The sequence below is a fragment of the Micromys minutus genome (genome assembly GCF_963924665.1).
Source record: "Micromys minutus genome assembly, chromosome: 13".
NCBI lineage: Eukaryota > Metazoa > Chordata > Mammalia > Rodentia > Muridae > Micromys > Micromys minutus.
Genome location: NC_137982.1, coordinates 1,686,074 through 1,712,380, shown reverse-complemented (window position 1 = coordinate 1,712,380; position 26,307 = coordinate 1,686,074). Strand labels below are relative to the sequence as shown.

At 49.4% G+C, this 26,307-nt stretch overlaps 2 protein-coding genes across 4 annotated transcripts; one reads left to right on the top strand and one right to left on the bottom strand.

The window, feature by feature from the left end:
- Positions 1–3,325: 3,325 nt before the first annotated feature.
- On the top strand, positions 3,326–7,209 carry DPP7 (dipeptidyl peptidase 7). The gene is made up of 13 exons (XM_080927287.1): positions 3,326–3,448; positions 3,537–3,650; positions 3,725–3,864; positions 3,970–4,133; positions 4,679–4,814; positions 4,888–4,969; positions 5,067–5,233; positions 5,377–5,437; positions 5,833–5,951; positions 6,039–6,195; positions 6,322–6,386; positions 6,727–6,797; positions 6,915–7,209. Exons 1-13 carry the CDS (start codon positions 3,352–3,354, stop codon positions 7,060–7,062), a joined length of 1,521 nt encoding a protein of 506 aa, XP_080783413.1. The 5' UTR covers positions 3,326–3,351; the 3' UTR covers positions 7,063–7,209.
- A 112-nt stretch (positions 7,210–7,321) lies between these two features.
- MAN1B1 (mannosidase alpha class 1B member 1) lies at positions 7,322–25,485 on the bottom strand. 3 transcript variants are annotated; one of them, XM_080927280.1, is made up of 13 exons: positions 25,277–25,485; positions 24,722–24,830; positions 23,745–23,860; positions 20,457–20,611; positions 18,268–18,371; positions 16,806–16,991; positions 15,073–15,221; positions 14,594–14,782; positions 11,222–11,412; positions 10,759–10,879; positions 10,091–10,288; positions 9,877–10,008; positions 7,322–9,107 (listed from the first exon to the last, which is right to left on the bottom strand). In XM_080927280.1, exons 1-13 carry the CDS (start codon positions 25,391–25,393, stop codon positions 8,904–8,906), a joined length of 1,971 nt encoding a protein of 656 aa, XP_080783406.1. In that variant the 5' UTR covers positions 25,394–25,485; the 3' UTR covers positions 7,322–8,903. The 3 variants fall into 3 exon arrangements, with proteins under 3 accessions (XP_080783406.1, XP_080783408.1, XP_080783407.1); XM_080927282.1 differs by having other exon boundaries at positions 9,877–10,004; XM_080927281.1 differs by having other exon boundaries at positions 9,877–10,004; positions 10,159–10,288.
- Between the last annotated feature and the right edge of the window lie 822 nt (positions 25,486–26,307).

Below are 26,307 nucleotides of genomic sequence, written 5' to 3'. Positions count from 1 at the left end.
AATTATAGACAGTGAGGTCACAGTAGTTTGTGAATTTATGGAAAGACGGAACATGCAGGTCTATGTTGCTGACTTAGTTTGAACTTGCTGCTGTGATCAGCAGATCCCATTCATTAGAAAGGGAATCGGGCAAGCCCAGTGTGGTGATACATTTGATCCCTGCAGGAAAGCAACCATATTATTTAGAGTAGGAGTGGATGGTTAGGAAGAGGCCAGGACCCAATACCACTTCGAAATCTTTAGGGGTCTTATGATCACCAGATGGTAAGTATCTTCCAAGACAACTGGCAGTAGTGACACCTGGGTCTACACATGTGCAGAAGCCAGTGGTACTTCTGCCAGTGACAGTGTAAGTCCTGGCAAAACACTGACCTGGGTGAACTGTAGGCGTTTCAGAGGGCTTCGCAGTGGAGCACAGAGTAAGCAGAGCCATTGAACGGCCCTATCTACCTTCGGGAAGAGGTGCTACCCACTGGCAAGCTGAATGCGGTGGTCGGGATTACCAAGCAAAACCAAGAGCACCCAGTCTTGCCCATCTTCCCAGCACTTGGAAGAGGCAAGAGAACAGTGAGTTTGAAACCAACTTGAAAGACCCTGCTCTAAATTCACACAAATTCCATAATGCAGATTTGTGCCATCTGATGGTCATGAAGCAAGGGGTCTAACAAGTTTGTTTCAGAGTCTAGAAAACTGACTTCATATGAACCTAATCAATATACATACAAAAAGTACATTTTATTGTTTGAGATAGGGGTCTCTGTATGTAGTAGCCCTGGCTGGTCTAAGACGCTCTCTAGGCCAGGTTGGCTGCACTCAGAGTCTCCTGCCTCACTGGAGTAGTGGGGTTAAAGGGCACATCGCCACACTTGGCTCTTCACATTTGAGAAGTACCTTTGACCAGTTTATGGGACATTAGTACCTACAGGATTTCCATCTGGCAAGAGACCTTGTACAACGAGTAATGAAATTCCTTTGCTCCCCAAATAAAACTGAGTCCAAAGAAGGAAGGAGTCCAAGTGGTAGGAAACACAGCAGTGACGCTGGCTTCCATTTTCAAGCAGGGATCCTCACAGAAGACATACTTGCCATACCATTGCCCAAGCAAGGTCTGTGTAGTCCTAGCACTTCCTACTGAAGCCTCAAGACCCTTGGACAATATGGACTTTGGTGGGCAAGGTGCTCCCTCTGCACAAGATGCAAAACTTAGCACAGAGGTCATCACAGTCAGAAAATCCATGACTGAAAAAGTTAGACTCGTGAGCAGTCACAACTGTCAAAACCCCATGGTCACACAAACGTGCACCAAAAAAAAAAAAAAAAAAAAAAAAAAAAAAAAAAAAAAAAAAAAAAAAAAATTATAAGTCAAATGCTAAGACCTGAGGTTACACCAGTACTGGAAACAATCACAAGACCTCTGCCCACCCCAAATAACATCAAAGTCACAGATCTCCATTTATCCAAAGGATAGTTTAGAAACAGCTAAATATAGCTGTATAGCTTGGTGGAATAGTGCTTGCCTGGGTTAAGCCTCTGCGCTTTGCCAGTGTGGTGGTGCATGCATGTAATTCCAAGATGTGAGAGGCTCAGACAGGAATGCTACAAGTTCAGGTCATCCTACTCTATACAGAAATACCTGATATACATAAGTAAGTGGTTAAGAGCTTAAGAGCTTTGGCTGCTCTTCCAGAGTACCTGGGTTCAAATCCCAGTCCCACAGGGGCTCACAATCACCTAACATTACAGATCTAAGGGTATTAAGCACTCACTTCTGGACTCTGCATATATACAGCGCACAGACATACAGGCAGGTAAAAACAGCCATATTCATAAAATAAACATGTTCAAACTTAAAAGTATGAAGTAGCTGTGCACCAGTAAGAAGTATGAAGGGAGAAATTAAAATGAAAGACACTGGTAGCTAAACACACCTTTCCACCTTAAAACTCGTGAAGGGAGAGGTGGCTCAGTGGTTAAAAGTACTGCTGCTCTTGCAGAGGTCCCTGGTTTGATTCCTAGTGTCCTCACAGTGCTTAACAGCCATCTGTAACTGCAGTTGTAGTGGGGGTTCCAAACCCCTATGAGCCCTAAGGAAACCAAACATGTATGTGCTAATACATATGCATGCAGGCAAAACACATAAAATAAATATGCCTAATTCCTTTAATTTAAAAAGAAAAAACAGGAAGAAGGGCTGGAGAGATGGCTCAGTGGTTAAGAGCACTGACTGACTGATCTTCCAGAGGTCCTGAGTTCAATTCCCAGCAACCACATGATGGCTCACAACCATCTGTAATGAGATCCGATGCTCTTTTCTGGTGTGTCTGAAGACAGCTACAGTGTACTTATATATAATAAATAAAATCTTAAAAAAAAAGAAAGATGACTTACAAAAAATTCCCAAAATGCCAAATCCTAAAATAATAAAAGGAGAAATGTGTGACAACAAAGATCTGTGTGTAATGCCACAGGAGATGCCATTTCTGCATTCAAAGGAGTGGGCTGCATAAACAGGTCACGGGAACCTCGAAGTAACGCTGTGCGTCCCACCGGACTGTGGCCCTGCCGGATGGACGTGGTCCACTCATGGCAGAGCCAGTCCAAGTCCCCAACTTTCATGGATGTCTCTCCTCTTCCAGACCTGGGGCCGAGTGCCAGAGCGAAAACTTGTTCTTTCTTTTCTCTGCACACTCCATGCCAATGAGGTGGAGTGCAGCTTCCAACAGAAGCCCTGCCCCTTCATTTCCTCCCCTCTGTTCGGGCTGTGGGCACAGCCAGCAGGGGGAGAACAGAGATCCCAGATACGTCCAGCGCCCTCTTCCAGAGACACTGTCCCTCCGCGGCACGCTCTGAGGGCTCTGTAATTATGGGCCCGTCGAGCAAAGCGGTCATTTTAGCCGAGTGCATGACGGCGATGCTCCGGCTGTTTTCAGTGCCCAGGCTGAATGAGTAGGAAGCTCTAGCAGCCAGTGGAACATGTGGGGCCTGCAGCCCCTGGGGCCTTCAACGTCCTATGGCATCCTTGTGTGTGAGGACTCCCTCCCATCACCTTGTGGTACTCAGCAGCTGGACACTTGGGAGACCATACAGTCCTGATGAGCCTTAGCCCTCTGCTTCCTGCGTCTCCTCCAGTGACCATCTTTGTGGAAACAATTGGAGTTCAGAAATTTGGATTGAAGAACTGGGAAGCTGAAGTAAGAGGGAGAGTGGGCTAGTCCTCCCGCTAGAATTCAACCACAGTAGGACAGCCCCATCAGGCTGTCATGTGATGCTGCCCCGCCCCTCCTGTCACGTGACCAGGGTCACATGACTGCAAGGGTCACATGACTGCCAGCACCCGGCTCAGAGTCAGGCATGAGCTTCCAGCCTCGTGTTCCTATGGACCACGGGGTCCCCTCCTGGGTCCTTGTCCTTCTGTTGACACTGGGTCTGTGCAACCTCCAGGCCACAGGTGAGTGCAGACTGGCTGGCCTCCCTCATGACGCTTCTGGGTCCGCGGTGATCCCTAACGGCTCCTGAGCCTCTGCACCTGCCCTCAGCCGACAGAGTTCTAGACCCCGACTTCCGTGAGAATTATTTTGAACAATACATAGACCATTTCAACTTTGAGAGTTTTCGCAACAAAACCTTTGGCCAGCGGTTCCTGGTGTCAGGTGAGTGCTGGTCCCACAGTACGATCCCTACCTGCAGATCCCTGGCCTTACGGAAATCCATTTACTTCCCATAGATAAGTTCTGGAAGATGGGCGAGGGGCCCATTTTCTTCTACACAGGGAATGAGGGGGATATCTGGTCCTTCGCTAACAACTCTGGCTTCATGGTGGAACTGGCAGCCCAGCAGGAGGCCCTTCTTGTCTTTGCCGAGCACGTGGGTACCTGGACGGTTCCTGGCAGTCCCTGAATTGAAGAAGGTGGGGAGCACAGAGGCCATCCCTTCCTGCTTCCAGTTAGCCTTCCTTCCTGTTTCCTGCAGCGGTACTATGGGAAATCGCTTCCGTTCGGTGTGCAGTCCACACAGCGGGGATACACACAGCTGCTGACTGTGGAGCAGGCGCTGGCTGACTTTGCTGTGCTGCTCCAGGCCCTGAGGCAGGGTCTTGGGGTCCAGGATGCCCCCACCATAGCCTTTGGAGGAAGGTGGGTCCTTAATATCCCTTCAGGACAGATCTGTCCCCCACATGAGATCCAAAGAGTCCTATTCTTACCCAACTCTAAGAAAAGAGTCCTATTCTGGCCCCACCCTGTTGTACCAAGTGACACCTTATATAAAGGAGGGCCAAAGAGATGTCTCTCACATTCTCTACATCCTCTGCCTAGCCCCAGTGTGCCTAGACCTGTACATGGAAAGGCTGCGTGGACCTCATAGGCAGTGTATGTGACATTGCCTTCTGATTTTGTCTTAGTAATGTCTTCATTGCTGGACTAGGGCAGGGCACCCACAGGTGCCTTTTCCCAGTGAAGGCTTTATCTGCCTTGGCCCTGGGATCAGAAGTGGGCCTGACAGCTTCAGGTCCTCCCCCCTCCCCCCACACCCCCACTTGGGACTTCTGAACAGGCAAACAGCAAGCAGATGACACAGGTCCAGCCTAAGCACCTCAGCCTGGAGGATGGGGAGGCTGCTGGCCTGAGCATGCAGACAGCTTCCCACAACCATAATCCTCTGCTCTGCCCCCCGCCCCCAGTTATGGGGGGATGCTGAGCGCCTACATGAGGATGAAGTACCCCCATCTGGTAGCTGGGGCACTGGCAGCCAGCGCTCCTGTTGTAGCTGTGGCAGGCCTTGGCAACTCCTACCAGTTCTTCCGAGATGTTACAGCGGTGAGTGAGGGGACTTGGGTACCCCGGGCCACTGTAGGAATGGCAGCAGCAGCAACCTCGGCCTCTCCTCCAGGACTTTTATGGCCAGAGTCCCAAGTGTGCCCAGGCTGTGCAGGATGCCTTCCGGCAAATCAAAGACTTGTTCCTCCAGGGAGGTGAGGAAATCCTTCCTGCCCACTTTGGGCATTTACTCTTCCCCTTCACATTTATCAGCAGTTAGTCAGCCTTTTCTCCTGGCCTCTCTCTTCTCAGCATATGACACCATCAGCCAGAATTTTGGTACCTGCCAATCACTTTCCAGCCCAAAGGACCTGACTCAGCTCTTTGGGTTCGCCCGGAATGCATTCACTGTGCTCGCCATGATGGATTACCCGTACGCTACTGACTTTCTAGGGCCCCTTCCTGCCAACCCTGTCAAGGTAAGGTGGTTCTCCCTGGGTGCAGGACCCAGTGCTAGCTTTGCAGCTACCTGCTTTCAAGACATCTGCTGCTCTACCCATGTAGGCAGCCCTGACTCACTCTGAAGGGGCCTGCGCTGAGATAGTCTGCTGCCCTTGTCTAGGTGGGCTGTGAACGGCTGTTGAGTGAGAGCCAGAGGATCGTGGGTCTCCGGGCACTGGCAGGTAGGTCTACTCTTGGCCTTCATGGGGCATGGGTCGTGATTCTAACAGTGACCCATGTTGCTGACCTGGCTTGGTCTGGTAGGCTATTTGAGATGTAGTGGGGGACCCAGTACAGCTTTTGAAATGACAGAACCTGTGTTTTAGGAACTGGGCATAAGCTGAAGTGAGCAGATGACTTTCCAGCCATCTTAGGAACAGGCACAGCTACCCTGGAGGGTTGCCATGGGGCCAGGGTTGCCATGGGGCCTTTGCTGTCCCTGAGCAACACATGCTCCACAGACTCCAAGTGCTTACTTCACGGTGCACTTACGTTAGCCTTCCTTCCAAGGTGGGTGGGGAGTAGCTGAGCATGTACTGGCCGGCTGGCTGCTGGTCCCAGCACTGATCTTATCCAGGGCTGGTCTACAACTCCTCTGGCACGGAACCGTGTTTTGACATCTATCGGCTGTACCAAAGCTGTGCTGACCCCACTGGCTGTGGCACTGGCTCTGACGCCAGGGCCTGGGACTACCAGGTTTGTGAACATAGAGGAGCTAAACTGGCAAGCGTATGGGTTGGGTGTGTGACCTGCTTCTCTGACTTCACTGTGGGGCACCTGCAGGCCTGTACGGAAATCAATCTGACCTTTGACAGCAACAATGTGACAGACATGTTCCCTGAAATCCCGTTCTCTGATGAACTCCGCCAGCAATACTGCCTGGATACATGGGGCGTGTGGCCCCGGCCAGACTGGCTGCAGACCAGCTTCTGGGGTGGCGGTAAAGGCCTGGGCTGGTGACTGGGAGCCGGGTGCTGGGAAGGATCCTGCCTCTGCCTTGAGCTGGTTCTGCAGTGCCTGATGCAGCTTTAAAGCCCATACTGGATACTTGCTGTGTTCCTTTTAGACCTTAAAGCGGCCAGCAACATCATTTTCTCCAACGGTGACCTAGACCCCTGGGCAGGGGGTGGGGTAAGTCCAGGCCTGGCAGCTGGCAGCCACATGTCGGTATTCTTGGCAGTGCTTGGACTGCATTGCCAGGCTCCTCATAGAACTTCGCCTCTGCAGACTCACTCAGGTTCCGCTTCTCTCCTTTGCTTTTTCCCAATCACTTAGAGTAGTCTAACATCTGGCCCATCACTTCCCACCTTTCCTTTTCAATGGAGCTATTTGAAGCTGTGCTTTAAGCTCATTATGGCTTCAGTTGCATTCCAAAGACAGTACTGACATCTATGTCAGGTACAAGGGTGGGAGAGGGCTTGCCTACCTGAGGCTTAAAGCACAGGCCACATGACTCAGATTCTTCCAACAGATCCAGAGCAACCTGAGTACATCAATAATTGCTGTCACCATCCATGGGGGAGCACATCACCTAGACCTCAGGTGCAGTGGAGGGCAGCCCGCCTCTGGGCCAGTGCTGGGTTGTGGGTTGGATGGGCATGAAGCTCCACCTGTATGCTTGCCACCTGAACGTCCCCACCTTTATCTGTCTGCTTCTAGAGCATCTAACTCAGAAGACCCCCCATCTGTCGTGGAGGCGCGCAAGCTGGAAGCTACCCTCATTCGCGAGTGGGTAGAAGCAGCCAGACTAAAGCAACCAGCAGTGCCACAGTGGCCTGGGCCTAAGAAGCAGCACCCTTCCAGCTAATATGCAGCAAAACCCAGAGATCCCTGTTTTATGTGAGCAGTTGTGGCATGACAGCTTGCCTTACTCAGATCCGTGGACTAAGCTGAACTTCAAGCAAGGAGCTGGTGGTAGACAGAAGAAACTGAATAAACATATGATGTGTCCTTATCATGTAGGATCCATGTGTGGAGGGTTGAGATACTTGGAGATATGCTCTAGATAAAGTAACACGCTGCACACAGCCTGCTGAGACCAGTTAGACATTTAATTAAGCAGAGACTCCAGCTCTCGGGTTTCAGAGGAGGAGGGAGGGAACTCGGCCTCTACTGGGCACCAGCCTCCCCTCTAGGACCATTCCCATGTTGTCTGCTTTAATGTGGCTCCCAGCTCCCAACTTTGTGGACATCTACCCAGTTATTCTGATCTATAGTAACTCTTCAGAGGGCCACAGGGCAGTTGCTGCCCCTTTGACACCAACCATATCTTCCAGAATACATCTGGGAGAAGGCAGGAGATGAAGAATACACTTCTCAACTGCTTAAGCCTTGACCACAGCCTAAATTGTCCATTCACAAGCCTATGTGGTTCCTGGCACAGGACAACATAGAGAGAAGCTAATGGGAGGGACTAAAGCTGATGGGGGGGGGGGGGGGTTCTACCCATAAATTGGAGACCTGAGGATGTTACCAGCCAGGTCCTTCTTTGCAGACACTTTTGGTGTTAGAACCAGTTTGGGGTACAAGTGTCTTGACAGGAAATCCCCAGAGCAACTAGTATACCTCAGAGGCACAGGGTGGCTACCACTGAGATGCTCTTGAGCTGCACATGAGGAGTTAGCATGTCAAATCTCCGAATCCTGGGGTGCACAGGGAACACAGGCCCAGAGTACTGAGGTCCTTTAGGCTCTGTCTAGTCTGTCCTATGCTGTGCTGTTTGGAATTAGATAGGGGAATCCTAGCCAAGGCCCAGGGACAGTCTAGTAGCAACTCATCAAAGACTACTCCATGGGCTCAGATGCTAAGGCACAAACCTATCAGCCAGCAAGAGCAGGTGATCTTCACAGACCATTCTGAGATAGCACAACTGAGCAGCCTGTTTGTATAATGGCCCCAAAGCCTATTCTTCCCAGCTCTTCCTACCTCAAGTGGACAGCTCTGACTTTAGGGGATAGTTACTGAAATGTTATCTAGAGAACTTAAGGTTGGTCTAGACAGACACCACCCCTTCTCCCTCTCCACAAGACCCATTTCAGTGGGACCAAGTCCACTTCTCAACTGAGAAATCACATTATACCAGGGTATCCTGGGAATAAGACAAAATTGCTGTTCTAACTCCTGCCATCCCAGTAGGGTAGCCAGAAGGATCCCTGAGTCCAACCCGTAAACACTAGAGCCACAAAGACCCTCAAGGTCATACTGGCCCAGCGGACCCTTGGGTTGATCAGGAGTCAGGGCTTTTATAGGACATTGGGCCAAGCCCAGCACCTCACTGGCTTGGGCTATCACTCTGAACTCAATACAGGCACTGGGGTCCTGGGTGATCCCAGGAGGTAATAATAATTGGGACTACTATGGGGCTGCCATCAGTCAGCCAACATGGGTCATTCAGACATGGGAATTGGAATTGGGAGCCAAGATATGAGGCTTTGAGGAAGTCAAAGGCTTGGTAGACTTGCCAGCCTAATCCCAGAACCCACACCTGCTGATCTGACTCCTGCCCCTCCCACCACCTTCATGAAAAGCTGAATCGGGAGGGACCTACAACTGGGCAGGAGCATCCCACTTGTCGGCTGCCCTGTGAAGGTCACAGACCCAACAGGACCACCAAAGCCTCCACTAGTGCCCAGGCCAGGTGCTATCCTCCTAGGCAGGAGCCCAGATGGGTAGGGGATGGGCTTCTGTGTTAAACACACAGGTGTCCAGGCTGAGCAGCTCCAGATCATCAGAAAACAGCAGGTACAGGTACTTCAGCGTTTCTCCCACAAAGAAGCTTTCCATCTTGTCTCTGGGCTCAGGCTTGTGTGAATTCTGGACATTATTGATAGAAGAATAGCCACCTGAAGCCACCTGCGTAAGAGTCAAAGCCTCAATGACACGGGTTGAGCCAAGCCTTGGGGAGAACCATTAGCTAGAGGTGTCATCCAGGCTACTTGTTCAACCTTCTGTCTATGGCCCTAGAGTAGGCTCCATCCTAGCAACTACCTAGGTAATAGCTAAGGTCAACCACAGGTCTACAGAGGATCCTGTAAAATGCCAACAACCCAAGTGACCAGAAAATACCTCCAAAAGGGTACAGCTACAGTACATGTCCAGCTCTAGCTTGCTATGCACAACCCAGGGCAGGTACAGGCAAGAAGCTGGAGCTGGAGGTCTGGAGCAAAGAGCTAGGTGTCACACTTAAGCCACATCTAGCTCTAACCTTTTCTGGCCACTGTACAGGAAGAGAAAGAGCAAGGGAGAACATGGATTCCAGCAGGGGAGGGGTATGTGTGAGGTCAGCACTCTGGCTAACTGCAAGCATTTCATAAGCCATGGGTAGGACAGGGCAGGAGAAAAAGACCCTTCTCAGAAAAGCATGGGTCCTAAGAATGAGCCCGGAAACACTGGACATCTCCAAGCCTCCAAAGACAACAGGGCCCTGATGCACCCAGCTCAGCAGGGTGACTACATTATCAAGGTCACACACAACTAGGGAGCAGCCAACTGGAGGCCTGAGAAAACTGATCTTCCCAGTCTGTGACACAGCAGTCTCAAGGGTAGGTCCGGCCAGAGCTTTGCAGGAACCTAGCTGTGTCTGTCACCAGCCAAGACCACAGAGAAGCACCTAACAGCTCACCCGTGTGTACTTATTGAAGCTCTGCAGGATTTCCCAGCCCCAGTCCTGGTACTTGCGGTCCCTTGTAACACGGTACAGATAGAATAGGCTTTCCACAGTCTCCGGCCGCAGCAGGTTGTGCCTGTCAGCTGGCTAGGGGCAGAGAAAGAGTCTCAGGGAATATCCACCCCTGCTAGCATCACCCCTGCCCCAGGCCAGCCCATGCTGGGCTCACCTTGACCTCCACATCTTTATGATGTGCCCGAGGGTACATGTTGAAATGTGCAATCTCAGGGCTCAGACCTGTCTCCATCTGCTGGTTCATCTGATAGCAGGTCTCCATGAGCGCCCGAGCCAGGTCCATGTGGTCAGCTGGCAGGCCATGGTGAACGCCCAAAGCCAGGGTCCCTGGCAGGAAGCACACCAAGTGGTCCTGGAAACAAAGTATCTTCTGGTATTTGGGCCTAGACCCAGGCTGCCTGGCCAGTACCAAGAACAGTCAACCTGACTGGAGGAGAGAAGCCCCAGGAGCAGCGAGGCTCCCAGCACTTGTCACATGCAGACTTAGGTCCAGGGGAAAAGCTACAGTGCAGGTTCTCACTGGGGGGTCATACTGACCCGGCTTTCTGGATCCCCTCCACCTGTCTACAACAAACACCTTAGAGATGTGCTGCACTCAGAAACCATAGAACCATGAGGAGGGCAGCTGCATCTTGGAGAGCCCATGCCTGCTACTGCAGCATGTGAGACCTCTGCTTGGGGTCATGAGAACAGGTCAAGCCGTGGCCATGGTACACAGCAAATGACTAGATTTCCCTGTTACTGGCCAACAAAAGCTAAGACCCTGAAAGTCACAGAGAACGGAGCGGCTTTCCAAAGGCTCTGCCAGTCCACACAGCTTACCATCTTGGCACTGAAGCGGCCGTGGGCAAGTTCTCCCACGAAAGTGAGCTTTCTGGGCTCAGACTGCCGCAGCAGATGTGCTTTTATCCCCTCAATGGCTTTAACATAGTCTTCCAGCAACCTGTGAACAGACAAGACAGCTTACTCTGAGCTCTGTCATGGCACTGTCTTCCTCAGAGCCACAGGACAGGAGCTCCACTAAGCTCTACGACCTTCATGAGCTCTACGACCTGGCCCTGCCCAGGAAGCAATTTCTGCACACACAGCCCGAGTCAGAGCTCAGGCCCTTGAACACCTGCCAACATGAACACGGCTACAAGGCGGGCTGTGCTGACTGAATGGCCCCTCCATCCGGGAAGTGAGTTCCTGTTGAGGAGTCAAACCGCCTATATGACTACTGCTCCTAGCTGAGGGTGGGGACAGAAGCTGGGGGCCCTGCATCAAGGCAGTGGTCAGGCCTCACTGTGTCTCCTTCTTGCCACCCTGGATCCACTGTTTCAGCAGGTATTCGTAGTAGCTGTCAGCCCTGGCACCCAAGGTGAACACTCCCGGGTGGGTGAAGAGGCCGCTGTTGGTGTTGATGAACATAGGCACCAGCCCGTCTTTCTTCCCAGACAGGGAGTGGATGTGCTTTGTCACTTCCTCCACGGCCTCCTGCGGCAGACAAGAGGAAAGTGGACTTACTCCAACCAACTCTTGTCAAACTTCAGGAATGGAAGGGAAAGCTTCCTGACCTGTGCCATGAAGCCAGCAATATCCTATCACAGGAAAAAAACTAAACCAGTTTCTTTAGCAATGTGGATACTGAGCTCCTGCATGACATGCTACCAAGGTGGTTCAGCAGCGTATTAAGCAACATAACAGAAGCTGTATGTGACAGAAATCACAGATATTTTATGAAAAATAAAATGAAATATTTAGAAATCATTGCAGAGGTGAAAGGACTTCTATATTAATCTATACAACACTACAGAGAGGGCTGGGTATGGTGACATATATCTTTACTCTCAATCCCAGAACTAAGGGGACAGATATAGACGCAGGTAGATCTCTGAGTTCGAGGCCAGCTTGGTCTATACAGTAAGTTTCAGGCCAGTTAGGACTACACAGTGAGACCCTGTTTCAAAACAAAACACCACTGAAGAAAGGTATTAAAACTGATATAAACAGCTGGGCAGTGGTTGGTGTTGTAAGCCTTTAATCCAAGCACTTGAGAGGCAAAGGCAGGTGGAACCTGAATTCGAGGCTAGCCTGGTTTATAGAGTTTCAGGACATCCAGGGCTACACAGAAAAACCCTGTCTCAGAAAACAAAACAAAACAAATAAAAAACTGGTATTAAGGAAATAGAAGTTCTTATGTTTACAGGTTAGAAGACCTAACTGTTGAGGTGTCCAGGCTCCCCAAAGTGATCTACAAAGTCAATGCAATCCCTATCTTTTTAAAACACAAAAAAGCCCATCCTAAAACCTACAAAGAATTTTCAAGAAATTTCAAATCGGGGGCTGGAGAGATGGCTCAGTGGTTAAGATCACTGACTGCTCTTCCACAGGTCCTGAGTTCAATCCCCAAGAACCACATGGTGGCTCACAACCATCTGTGATGGGATCCAATGTCCTGTACTGGTGTTTCTGAAAATAGCCACAGTGTACCCATATAAATAAAATAAATAAATCTCAAAAAGAAAAAGAAAAGAAATTTCAAATCACCAGATTTATGCCTAGCTCAATCATCACCAGACAGACTTCCTCTGGCCATTAAAGGGAGCAAGCATATGCAGAGACCCACAGTCAAATATCAGGTGGAGAGAGATCCCAAACTACAGATCTTCATGGGGTCAAAGCTCCTCTCAGAGCTTTGGAAAAGCGGTGAAGGAGGAGAAACTGTAGGAAATTGTAGGAGCCACAGGGTTAAGAACACAGCCCACAGAATCAACTCTACGCAGGGCTTATAGGGGCCGAGACTGAAGAGGCAGTTAGTGAGTCTGCATCAGTCTGTGTGAGACACTCTGTATATATGTCGTGGTCTTAGCTTGGCGTTTTTATGAGACCCTAACAGTGAGAGTGGGAGTGTCTCTGACCTTCTCCCCTGCCCTTGGGACCCTGTTCCTCCTAATGGGTGCCTCACCCACCCTGACATGAGGTTTGTGTTTAGACGTGGGTCTTGTTGTGCCATGTTTGGTTGACATCTATGGGAAGCCTGTTCTGAAGAGAAACTGAGGAATGGATCTGAGGGGGAAGGCGGGAGGGGTTCAGGGTGTGATGAGGAGAAAACTGGAAGGGGTGGAGGGAGAGAAACTATGGTGGGGATTCACTGTATGGGAATAAAAAAAAGGAATGGATAAAGTTGGAAGACTTCCTATCCCTACTCAAAACAACACCAAGCAGAGTGGCTAAGAGGCAATATGGGCGGCTTCAATGCTGGAAGCATGACGCAAAGGTGCGCAGGTCAGTTAATGCCAGAGCCTAGTGCAGAAAGGTAATGGTCAAAAGAACTGAGACCTTTGTCCAGAGCAGTAACATAAGCACATGAAAGATGTTCATCATCAAGAACACTAGGGAAATACAGGTCAAGTCACAATGACCACAGAGAGTCTGATCAAACAAAAACGTGCTGCTGAGGATGTGGGAACTGGGATCTTGTTATTAATGGTGGGAAAGGAAAACAGTGCTGTTCTAGCGCTGTGCTGACCTCTGAAACAGGAAGCACAGAATGGCCATGTGACCCAGCAAGTCCAGTTCAAGTGAAGAAGCTCAAGAATTCAAAGTGCATCTCACACAATTCTGTGTGCCACATGCAATGTCACTCAGAGAGCTAAGACCCAGAAGCACCCAACTGTGTACATTAGCAGCACAGCAGCAAGATCACAGCGAAGTCCTCCACCTGTGGGGTGATTATAGCAGAGAAAGACAGGAACCCTAACAACGGCAGCGGAACAGAGGAGGCTGAGTGGAAGATGCCATCAGGAGATGGCAGAGTGTGGCTTCTACCCACATGAGTCCCTTGTACGTATCCCTTCCCAGGAACAGAAGCCTGGAGCTATGAGGGGCTGGGAATAGAAGCACAGACTTTTTAACTGGCACAGTCTGCACTGCGCAAAATGAGGAGGGCTATTAATAGATGGTTTTAAAAAGCAGACATATTGAAAATCAGTAAGGAACAACCAGGTGGCCCAGCAGGTAAAGTAATTTGCCAGGCAACCTAGTTATATAAAAGTAGAAAGGCAGAACAGTCCACCTTGGTTGCCCCTGACCTACACACACACACACACACACTACCACCACCACCAACAAGTATAGCCCCATATAAATAATTTTAAATGTTTAATTAAAAAAACAAAAGCTGAAATTCACACAGCAAAACAGCATACCAATTACTCATGAGAAGCACTTAGACAAAGGGAAACCATGTCTAGCTAAAACCTACCCTTCTTACCTGAAATTGTTTTTGTTTCTTTGTCTCTCTGAAGTTTTATTCTTATTTTATGTGTATAAGTGTTTGCCTACATGTATGTGTACCACATGTATGCATAGTGCATATGAAGGCCAAAAAAGGGTGTCAGACACCCTGGAATTGGAGTTATAGAGGTTGTAAGACAGTGTGTGTGGTGGGGACACCTGTATCCCCAGTACTCTGGAGGTGGACAGGTAGATTTCTATGGTCTATATACTGATTTTTAGTCGAGCCAGGGTAATATAGTGAAACCCTGCCTTAAGTCGAACAAACAAACAACAAAAAAAGCACAAAACAGAGGGTGTGAGCCACCAAGTAGTTTCTGGGTGCTGAAGCTGGGTCCTCTCACAAAAGGCAGCAAGTACGTTTAACTCCAGCCCTTACCTGGAATTTCTTAACTCCAGTAAGACGAGAGAGCTCCCGGAACTCCAACTGAATGCTTGTCACTTCTGCCACTGTGCTGTCTGAAGTCCACTGGGGTGAGTGGGCAAATCCAGTGCCAATATTCACATCAGAGTATGGAATCTTGGAGGGTGTGGTAAAGGCAGGCATTAGCCTGTTTCCAAAATCTTCCTAGCATAAAAGCACCAGAGATCCAAGTTAGAGCCGTTTTCCACATTTCAGCCATCTGTGCCCAGCCAGGTAGAGAAGTATGGTTTGGTGGCTTTCTAACGCCCATTACACAGCAAAACTAGGGTAAGGCATCAGCATCAAGAGCATTCCCATACATCACAGCAGCAATAACAGAAGGACAGCAGCTCACACACACCAATACAACTCAAATGCACTGGAAGAGGAAAGCAGAAATAATTTCTTCCAATTCCACACACCAGGTCACAGGAAGCCTAGCCAGGAGCACTCACAGCTTTGCTCAGGAAAAGGCTGTCCCCCGACAAGTGGTAGGCACTCAGCAGACCCCCTAAGATGCGGATGGTACTCTCAAACAGGTTGACATCAACATTCTTCTGGAAGTCTAACTTCTCTGACACCCATTTCCTGGCTTCCGTAAATTCTGTGGAACAGAGAGAGTGGAAGAGCAGACGCCCAGGTCTGTCACTCTACACGGAACAAAGTGCAATGACACAACTCTGAGACCTTAGCACTTGGGAGGCTGAGGCAGGAGGATTTCCCAAAATTCAAGGCGAGGGGCTACACAGTTCCTTTTGGGACACCTAAAGTTATATACTAAGACCTGTTTTTTACTTTACTTTTATGTATTTGGGTGTTTTGTGTGTGTGTGTGCAGGTATGCACAACATATATATGTATAATGCCTCCAGAGACGTCAGAAGGCGTCAGATTCCCCCGGAAATGGGGTTACAGATGGGTGGTGGAGCCAAACCTGGGTCCTCTGGAAGAGCAAACACCACTCTTTAACTATATGCCATTTCTTCAATTCTCCTGTTTTAAAATACATTTTGACATTTTTATTTTGTGTGTATGAATGTCTGTGTACCGTGTGTGTAGTTGTTAGTTACCCTGTGGGCCCTAGGAACAGAACCTGGGCATCTGAAGAGCAGCCAGTGCTCTTGAACACTTAGCTATTGCTCTATCCCCTAAAACATTGGTTTTTAGAACCAAAACCAAAACAATAGTCAAGCACGGTGTAGCACACTACGGAAGTAGGTGTCTTCAGCTACCCAGTGAGCTCAGTCAGTCCAGGCCATCTGAGGCCTGCCTTTAAACAACCAAGAGGGCAGGACAGATGCTCAGTGAATACAGGCGCTTACCACCAAAGTCTGAAAACCTGGGTTCTGTGCCTGGAACCCACAAGTTGGCCTCCGACCTCTGCATGTGTGCCATAATACACACAAATGCCCACACATGTACACACACAAAGAAAAGAAATTTAACAAACAAATCCAAACAAAATGCCTTCTGCAGGAAAGGGTCTCCTGTGGAGCAGCCCTGGTATGCAGTTCTCTTCAAATGCCATGTCACAAGCAGGACATGCGTGGCTAATGAGCGGCCAATAGGCTGCTCAAGCAATCCCAAAAATTAACCTGGGGCAGGAGTGACAGCTCGGCAGTCAGAGTGCCATTCTCGTGGGATGGCTGTCAGCACCGTAACGAGACTCATAGTCGTGTGCAACTCTGGATCCAGAGGATCTGCTGTCTCTGCCTTTGCAAGGGCACTTGCGTTCATATCATGTGTGCACACCTACATGCAAGCACACATGCCTATATATGATCAAAAAGAAAGTCTTTTAAAAGAATAAAAACTAAAATAAAAAACAATTATCAATTTAGAAATTATTAAGGACCCACACTACCAAGTTAAATGGCATCTGAATAACCTCAGTAGGGTACCTTGGAGCTACAAAGCCAAAGCAAATCCAGCCCCCTTACTGTGCATCGAGCAGACTTGGCTGAGAGTCCAAGGCCACACTCTTCAGGAGGCAATGGACAGCTGCTCTGAACAAGAGCCTGGATAAGAAACAGGCCCTGAGTACACCAAGCACACATTTTCCTGTATCCAGGAGAAAACCAAAGTCCAATGGAGCAGCATTCATGGTCCACATGGAGGGACTTTCACATGATGCTTTGGCTTATGTGTCATACATGGAGACTCAGTCCAATCAAAAAAGGAGTCATTACCTTTCTTCAGACCCAAAATCCACATGGTATCCAAGGCATCGATCAGGGTGAGGCCCAGGCCAAACCACTCACTGAAGGTTTTGGACACAGGCTTCAGTTCATCATGGCCCCACGCAAAGTTTTGGTAACCTTTCCAAGCATGGAGAAAGGCCTCAATCACTCCACGCTGGCGGTCATTCGGGGGGGCTAGAGAAGAAAGCACAAGTAGGAGGAACAGCCCCACTCTTGGGGTAGGTAAGGCCACCAGAGGCCACCTGTGACCCTTCAGTTAATGTAGCAAGACACGCGCTGGGCAGAAGCACGAGTTACAGTGAAGCAGAGAAGCCAGGAGGACAAAGTACAGGCTGGACCCTCAGTGATACAGTGACAAGTAGCCATGTCACCTGGAAGCCACACTCAACCGTACTACAACCTCAAGTCCCTCTCTGCACCACTACAGTGCAGAAAATGAACATGGAACCCGGCCACCAATGCCTAATGTGAACTTAGGGACAAGCAGGAACCCGTGATTGGGCAGATTGTGGCAGATACAGCCTAAATTGTACATGTTCTCCAACAAGATGAGCTTCCAGAGTCCACATGGGAACACCAGCACTTATATGGCCTCCTCGAGAGTGCCTCATCCCCACCAGGAGCTTTCTTCTCCTCAACTAGGCAGCACATAGCAATCTGTGGCGTACCACACCACATACCTCTTCCCAGTAGGTTCTAAGGTTCAGTGTATGAAACCATGCAGACCCTCAAAGACTACATCACAACAGAAGCATGCCAAGCGTACTGAGAATGGGAATGGGCTAGTGTACACGGAACCACACGGACCATGAGGCCGGGACCAAGCACAGCAGTAAACAGTGCTGCAAACCCGAGTGGCCCAGAGACCTGTGAGGTCTAGAAATAAGCAGACACATCAAGGGACACTGTGTCTCTTCTTTCCAATAACTAGACTTTTATTTTTATTGATGCTGGCAGTTGTGGCCCACACCTTTAATCCCAGCACTTGAGAGACAGAGGCATTCAGTCTGCCTTCTACAGAGGCCAGCCTGGTCTACAATAGATCAAATTCCAGGACAGACAGGGCTACAAAGAAAAAAACACCTGTCTCAAAAACAAACAAAAGAAGAAAAACAAAAAGAATGATAAAAAATTATTTTGTTTAATCTTTATTTCTAAAATGTATGACTTCAATTTTGTGTCTTCTCGTGCTCAGGCACAACCTGGCCCAGGAGCAGAATGGCAAAGCCAACCTTCAACAGAGCATCCTCTCTGGCTGCTCAGCACTCAGGCACAAAATCAGAACAACCGAGAATCCACCAACAGTCCCAATGCTGTAAGAGGCATGTGGACAGAGTCTAGATGCTGAAGGGTGAACTGCACAGTCAGAAGGTCATGACCTAGATGGAGAGTGCTAATCCTCAGGCTCTTGGGCACAGGTTCTGTGAGGCAAGAGTGAAGAAAAACTCACCTGGCTCTTTCCATATCTTGGATGCCAAAACCAGAGGTTGTATGGAGGCTCTTTTGGAAGGAAGTTCAGTGGACTGTTCAGGCTCAATCACTGCTCCCCGCCAGCTTGAGAGGAGAGGGGAAAGCAGTCAGCTAGATCAACCCTCCAAATCCCACGCCATGCCTAGGACAAGGCCTGCCCCGAGAGGAACGCATCTGGTAGGGAACATAGAGTGACAGAAAAACAACTAGGCAATCCTGACACACACACTATCCAGAACATGGCACTCATCCTGGGTACAGCCATCTGGGTGTGGAAAAGACAATCCTAGGGCTGCTCTAAGAAAAAAGCCTAGATCAGAGAGACCTAAGCAAGAGGAGTTTTTGAGATGTAAGGAATTCCAAGGAGCAACCCAAGGAGGAATGCAGCGGCCAGAGGCTGAAGCTTCTACAGAAATGACTGCAATCTACCGAATGAACCCAAAGTGAAGTCTATAGGTGCAGGAGTCAGGGCACCCTCCTAGCCTGGAATTGTCTCTCTCAGATGTGACACTTAGGAAGTCCACCTGCAGTTCCCAGTGATGACAAGTAGAGATAACCATGTGTCTGCTACAAGGCACACAGTTAAGCAGCAGCCTAAAGGCTTTCTTTTTTAGTGTTGCTACAGTGTATCTTTGTCCTCTGTTCATTTTTTTGGAGACAGGGTCTCTTTGTAGTCATGCCTGTCCTCAAACTTACACAAATCTCCCTGACTTTCTCAAATGCTGGAATTAAAGGTATGCACTCCCACCTCCTGGTCTATAGTGTATTCTTTTCCTTTTTCTTTTTATTTTATGTGTACTGAATGTTTGCCCGCATGTGTTTGTGCTACCTGGGTGCCTGCTGCTCTCAAAGGTCAGAAGAGTCAGGTTCCCTGCAGCTGTAGTTATGGATTGTTGTAAGCTGCTATGTGGGTGCTGTTTGCAACAAGTGTTCTTAACTTCACTACCCCCCCTTCTTTTTTGTGAGTAACTTTGGCTGGTCTAGAGCTTCCTATATAGACTAGGCTGGCCTCAGATATCCACCAGATATCTAACTCTTAAGTGCTAGGATTAAAGGTGTGCACTGCCACATCTGGCTTTTTATTTATTTTTATTATAGGTGCTTCACAGATTTGCATGTCACCTGAGCCAGGCCAGTTTTCTGTGTCATTGTCATTCTAACTTCAGCACATGCTGCTGAAGCATGAACACAAAGGACTGCTTCAAAAACCTGAGCAGAAGAGGGCTCAGCTACTACCCCTCCATTCTTTTCTTTTTTAAAGATTTATTTATATCGCCATTATTTATTTATATTTACATATTTATATATGTAAGTACACTGTAGCTGTCTTCAGACACACCAGAAAAGAGCGTCAGATCTCATTCAGACGGTTGTGAGCCACCATGTGGTTGCTGGGATTTGAACTCAGGACCTCTGGAAGAGCAGTCAGTGCTCTAACCACTAAGCCATCTCTCCAGAGACCCTGCCTCTCCATTCTAAGAGCTTCTGTCCGTAAGAGCATATCATAAGCAACCCCAAGCTAAACTAGACACTGGCTTTGGAAGTTTTTTCCTGGGGCTTTTTACACTGCTTCTTCCACACTGTATCCAATGTCCTCATGAATCTAAGACCGCAGGCTCCACATCCTCAGAACAGCTGCACAGGCTTAGAACTTAGGCCACTCCTGATACCTTCAAGTGTGGCACTGAGTAAGAAATGAAGCTGAAAACCATCTAAGCTGAGGTTTCCAGGAGTATTGCAAGCAAAAATTTGCTGGGCTGACAAGTGCCAGCTCAGTCCAGGGAGCCAGGCCATGCTTTCTTATTTTACTCACTGCCAAGCTAGAAGTAGCTAGAACAGGAGGTGCCTGTCAACCAACAGTCACCCCCGCAGCTGCCTGCACAGAGAAAGGCTGAGTCTTCCTGTCCTCCTCACTCCACTCCCTCTTGAAGCTCTACCCTCACATTCCTTCAAAGAGCCTTGCTCTCAGACCAAGCACACCAGAGAACAGGCCATGGGCCAAATGTGGCTCTGAAATCTGACCGCATAATCAACCTCACTGAAGCTATCTTTACAACACGGTCTGTTTCAAATGGAGCACGTGACACAGACAAGATGAGTTTTCATTGAAACAAAAGCCAAGCCGGCATGAGACACTGCACATTCAGACCCATCTCCTGCTAGTGGTACCTGATGACGGTTCTCTGTGTGCCTTCGTCCTGTTGAGCTTTCCGCGGGGCTGCTTCTCTCTCCTTAGCATTATCCTGCATCCCATCTTTGGAGACAGTGTTGGGGGGTCTGATCTGCAGGTGGGGAGGCCCCCGCCGAAAATGCCTTTGCCGCTTCTAAACCAAAATCAGAGTCACATGTGAAAATATATCACCTGTCATGGCCTGGGCTTCTCTACTCTGCCCCTCAAGTGTGTATCCATACCCAAAGAGGGCAGTGGACGACTGTGCTCTACCAGGCCTTGAGGGGAATTTGTTTCACTTTTAAGCAATCTGAAGGTTTGAGAGATGAGCTGCTTAAAAACTTGGAGAAATACCAAATACTTAGTACAGGTCTGGGTAGAGTTGAGAGCCCTCAGGGATATTTTAAGACTGAAACAGTCCCAGAGATAAGTAAGAATGGCAAAGATAAGGACGCCGAGGATGACAGCCAGGATTAGCACTCTCCGTCTGAGTAAGTGTAGAAAGTGTTCTCACAAACAACAGGGATGAAATGACAGGGCTGGGTCCCCCGCCACCCTCACACCCAGGGCAGGCCAGTCAATAAAATGGCATAATTCCCAGACTTCTGAGCTTTCATGGCAGCAGGCACAGAAACCCACTCTTACCTTTATTTATATTCTCAGTGAATAACTTGGTAAATTATGGTAAAACATGCGTGCGGTGGATGACCCAGCTAGAACTAACATGACAGAAGATACCAAAAGCCCAGGATAAAAATACAGCGGGGCAGGCTGCCATGTAAAGGCAGTGCAGGCCTTTAATCCCGGCACTTGGGAGGCAGAGGCAGGCAGATCTCTTAAGTTTGAAACCAGCCTGGTCTACAGTGACAGCCAGGGCTACATAGAAGAACGCTGTCCTGAACAAACAAAATAAAACCAAACAGAGCATATGGCATAGACCTAATCCCAGTACTCTAGAGGCAGGGGCAGATGAATCTCTGAGTTGGAGGCCAGCTTTGTCTACAAAGTAAGTTCATGATAGACAGGGCTACATAGGGAACCTCTGTCTCAAAAATACTAACCAACTAACTAGGTCCACATGACACCTATCCTCAACTGTGTTTAAATGCGTATATGCAATGAAATCTACTGAAGTATACAAGTATTTAGAACATTCTAAGCTGCAGAGTAGGGTGAGCACCTGACAGCGAGCACAAGGCCATGGAGGGCAGCATACTGAACCACTGGAGAAACTCAATGCTTCCTCTCCCACGCCAGAGAACGGAAGTTTCCACCGGACTGAAACATTCCATCCTCCAGGAAGATCTTTGAGCAAGAAACCACTGAAACTGACCAAATTCAATAGGTTCCTCCCCGTCAGAGTAAGCAATAAAGGCTGAAAGTCCCTCTTAAAGGAGCTTAGCTGCAATGAAGACCCTCAGACAAGCCAAGCTACACAGACTGAGACCAGACCAGCTGCCTGAAGAAGCAGAACACAGCTGAGCTGCTGGAAGAGGGTCAGACCAACTGGAAAGGGCACTCTCCAACCTGCTGAGCTGCCTACAGACTGTTTCGTAGCACCAGATCCCCAGCTCTGTGAATGCTCATCACACTGGGTGGGCTTCAGTGACACAGCTATCTTTAAGTCACTTCTCACCCATATCCCTGTAAGAAACCCCAATACAGGTCACTGGTTCACCGATTTGGACTTTGGTCAGTCATGGTTTCCTATCTGGGGGATGAGTAGATGTGTGTGTGTGTGTGTTATGTCTCTCCTATCTGTTAGCCTATTTCATGAGCCAGATGCCAAAGAACACAAGAAAAGGAAGCAGCATCACCATGGGGAAACAGTCTGTCAACCAAAAGCTGTATGAACAGTATGACACTGACTGTCCTTTTCCAAATTCTCCCCTCTCCCCATTATGGCCTGACCAAGGGACTTGCCAGCCCCGGCTACTACATTCTTGTACTTTTCAGTGAGCACCCCTAAATTCACCAGGACTGATGTCCCATGCTTGGACCCCAAACCAACCTGCACCCATTCTCAGCCTGGAACCACACTGAGGAGACACCTTCTAGAGTGGCCATCAGCAGAGGTCTCCTGTCTGTACAACAGATACCCTAATCTTGAGGGACATGAAACCTCCACCTGGGCCCAAGACTCTACCCACAGGGGAAGTTGAAAACTTGCAACATCTGCTAGGTGTAGTCTTGGCTATGTGGGGAAAAAAAAGAAACAAACCAAACTAAAACTAAAACCCCAAATAGCCAAGGCTTTAGAGATGTAGAACTCAACTGCAATGGACAACTGCCTCAACTCTCAAGAAATCTGAGTCTGGCCCTTCTCTACCACAAGTCAGCTCTCAGCAACTGGCTCTTTTATTGCCTCTGACACACCTCTAGGCTCCAATCCATCTGCCCCACTCCCCACAACCCTAAGCTTCTCAGATTGGGTACCCCAGGATGAAGCCTGCCTATTCCAACCCCCTCTAGACAAACTACAATACCTTGACCCAGGATTCCCCAGAAATGCCTCCTCTGGCAGGTGATTCTAATACCACCATTGCTCCATGCTGCCTGTTAGGTGCAAGACAGCAGTCAGATAGGAGTTCCTCAGTGTTCCTAAGCTGGCTCTTTTCTCAAAGGCCCCTCTGTATAGGGACCCTCACTCTTTTCCACACCATAACTTCCCTGAGCAGCATTTTGCTCCACGGCGCAGCACCTCCACATGGGCACAGCTCTCCTCTCCGTCCTCAAATCTTCCTGAGCACACTGTCCACACCCCTTAGGCACCACCAGAACCACCACCAGGATAGATCCTCATTCCTACACCCCAGCCTGGCTCCACCAGAAGGTCACTTTGCAAAGATCTATCTCCTTCAACCTTGCCCTGCCTACCTAGACAGAGACAGGGGCTTCTTAAATGGAACTAGGGACGGTCCCACCTCTCAGCATTGACCTGTATTCTGCCATGTGCCAACCAACTGTCTGATCCTATTTACTGCTGGCTCTCATCTGTCCTTCCTATCAGCTTCTGTGGTTCCTCCAAAGAGAAGTGCCCTCTCCTTCACAAGTGGGCAGCCAGCACTTGACACAGGAGCTTAACCATGGTGGTGTTCAAAGAGAATGAAGCAAGTGTCTGCCTCTTCCTTCCCCAACTTTATACACACAGCCTCAACTGAACCAGTGTAAGGTTGAATGTGACAGGAAAAAGAAACACTTCAGCCTCTTTGAGGCAGTATTTGCCAACTTAGAATGCTCCAAAACAGACCCCAAGGACAACCCCACATAGCCTTTACTGGAAATACCTGAGAGAGTATGTCTGCAAACCCTTCTGGTTCAGCACTTTCCTTCTGAGGAGCTGGTAAGACAGGCAGGGCTTCTAGCTTCATCTTCTCTACTTCTGCAGGTCTGCCACTCAGAGCTGTGGAAGCAAACCTTTCACCTTAAGGCCCATATAGGCTCCAGAAGCGATGTCTAAACAGGTGCTATTTGTTTCAGGTAGTGAGACCTCCAAGAAGCTACTGAGTTCAAGAAGGCCCAGAGGAATCCGATCTGGTACTAGTGTTGTTTTTTGCAGACAGGGTTTCTCTGTGGATCCCTGGCTGTCCAGAACTCACTTTGTAAACCAGGCTGGCCTCAAACTCAGATTCACCTGCTTCTCCCTCCCAAGTGCTGGGATTAAAAGAGCCACCACCTCCCAGCTTTGGCAGGGTTTTGTGTGGCTCAAGCTGGCCTTGACTCCTGATCCTCCTGCCTCTATCTCCCACATCCTGGGACTACAGCCTTTGGTAGGCTGAATCAATTCTTTTTCAAGTATTTGGCAGTGTGTCCTTAAGCACAACATACAACATCCCCCTCAACATATCACTTAATAGTGCTTAAACAGGCAGCTTGATTTGAGCAATTTGAAGCAATGTTTTGGTCTCCAACCTTAAAGAAGCCCAGAAGGGATCCTAGGCATCTTTTCAGGAAATCCACTGGTCCTTGGCAGACACACAGTAATACATGGTAGGGACATGTGATTAGTGCTGATAGATCTGATGCTACTGATGGATGTTCTCTGGCAGGAAGAGGCAGCACTATTGGCCCCAAAGACCTAGAGAGCAGCCTACAGGGTTATTTGTACAGTAGATGGTCATACTGAGCTCCACCTTTTTCCCTCTGCTATTTTTCTTGTCAATCTGTCACCACATATGTCTTGTGTACTGTTTTATTTGGATTGCAATAATGTATTTGAGCTCAGCCTCCATCCCCTCTGCCCTGCACCACTGGTATTTGATACCTTTCCACTGGTCAGCCACCTGAAGAGAATACAGGAATCCACAGAGAACCAGAAAGCCCAGGACGAAGAGAATTACATTCCGCTGTAACCTCGAAAGTTGCTTCCATTTCTAAGAAAGAGCCAGAAAATGACACTTGTCACAGATTCAGAGACCCTTACTTAATGTATGTCTTCAGGGCAGGTAAGTTCCCTCTCAGCAAAGTTAACATTGGCAGGGCAGTCAGTGGAGGAGGTGACAGAGCACACTAGCTCATACGTGGCAAAAGAGCTGTACACCATGTGTCCAGCTGCTCACGCACTGGAGAAAAACTTCTGAAATCCCCATGACTTGGCTCAGGCGTCGACGGACCATACATCGGACCATATACATGCTGTGTCCGTGCCCCTCAGCCAAGGACCCCCAGGGCACCTGGCATCAGGCAGGGGAAGCAACCACCACCTGGACCAAGCCGCGAGAACCAGACGCAGCAGAAAACCTGAAAGCTGGAAGAGACACAGACGCTCCAGCTAGGCACTTCCCTCAGTAAGACTTCCCCTGCCCTGACCCCGCCTCACCCTCCAGCATGAGCGCCGCCGCCGGCTCTTGCTGTTGTCGTAACTCTCGCCCAGGCTCAGCGTCACCGAGATGAAGTCCCGGTGAGGCGCCGGCGCCGGCGGCGGCGGTGGGTACATAACTGAGGAGCCGGCCCAAGAGACCTCGCTTGCTGGAGGTGTCAGGAAGCCCAAGACTGAGAAAGACCGCGGGCTGCCATACCGAAGGCGTCCACACCCCGCCCATCGCCCTAGACACCAGTGCGCACGCGCAGCGGGTTATCGGTCATTGCGCAAGCGCAGAACCCTAGTTTGACCACCGCGCCTGCGTACACCCTTAAACTGGGCGGCATGTGGCTTGCGTCAGGATGCCCGCCCCTGCACTGCTGACGTTACCCATTACGTCCTTACGTCACTAAATCGCGCGCACCCGCATCCTTGCAGGTACCCTGCAGACTTCCCGGCAGGGGCTGGCTGGCTACGGCTTGGAGACGTGTTCTTGGTTGCAGTTACGTCTGCCTTGAGTTGCGGACCATCTCCCTTGCTGGAGTCCTGCGCTCGGTCTCGGGGAGCTAGATCTGGCGTCACCCTATCGCACCTAGAGGTGAAACGTAAAACTCCTGACCGGAGGAAGGGACGGCCCTGCTGAGGCTGAGTCCTGGGCTGGCTCTGCGCCCTGAGGTCATGACCTGTCCTTTCTAGTCGCCCCGGCCTGGGAGCGACCCTTTCTCCGATCATTCCTCTCCGAGCGCTACTGTGTACTTGAGGACGGGTTTAAAACGACCACACTTTTCCGAGCACGTGGTTCCCTCGAGGAAAACACGAAAAACGACAAAACTGCCCGCTGTCTGGTGGGTGAAACCGCTGCTTCCCAACAGCTTGCTTGGGGTATTTCTGGGTGTTTGGAGAGTTCCCTACGTCGCGACCATTTAGTTTGAATCTTCTACAGAAGACATACCTGGTCCCGCGCCCTTTCCCTACTTTTAAGTCCTCTCTGGTCTCTTGCAACAGAGCCCTTAAATGTAGGTTTTTGGAACCATAGCAGATGGTGCGAT

Bases quoted from the DNA above. Each gene is read 5' to 3' on its own strand.
- DPP7 (XM_080927287.1), top strand. From the start codon at position 3,352: ATGAGCTTCCAGCCTCGTGTTCCTATGGACCACGGGGTCCCCTCCTGG. The intron at 5,952-6,038 runs GTTTGTGAACAT...GGGCACCTGCAG, and splicing joins CCAGGGCCTGGGACTACCAG to GCCTGTACGGAAATCAATCT. The intron at 6,196-6,321 runs GTAAAGGCCTGG...TGTTCCTTTTAG, and splicing joins GACCAGCTTCTGGGGTGGCG to ACCTTAAAGCGGCCAGCAAC.
- MAN1B1 (XM_080927280.1), bottom strand. From the start codon at position 25,393: ATGTACCCACCGCCGCCGCCGGCGCCGGCGCCTCACCGGGACTTCATC. The intron at 24,831-25,276 runs GTGAGGCGGGGT...GCTCTTTCTTAG, and splicing joins GGCGGCGCTCATGCTGGAGG to AAATGGAAGCAACTTTCGAG. The intron at 10,880-11,221 runs GTGAGGCCTGAC...GTCTGTTCACAG, and splicing joins GGTGGCAAGAAGGAGACACA to GTTGCTGGAAGACTATGTTA.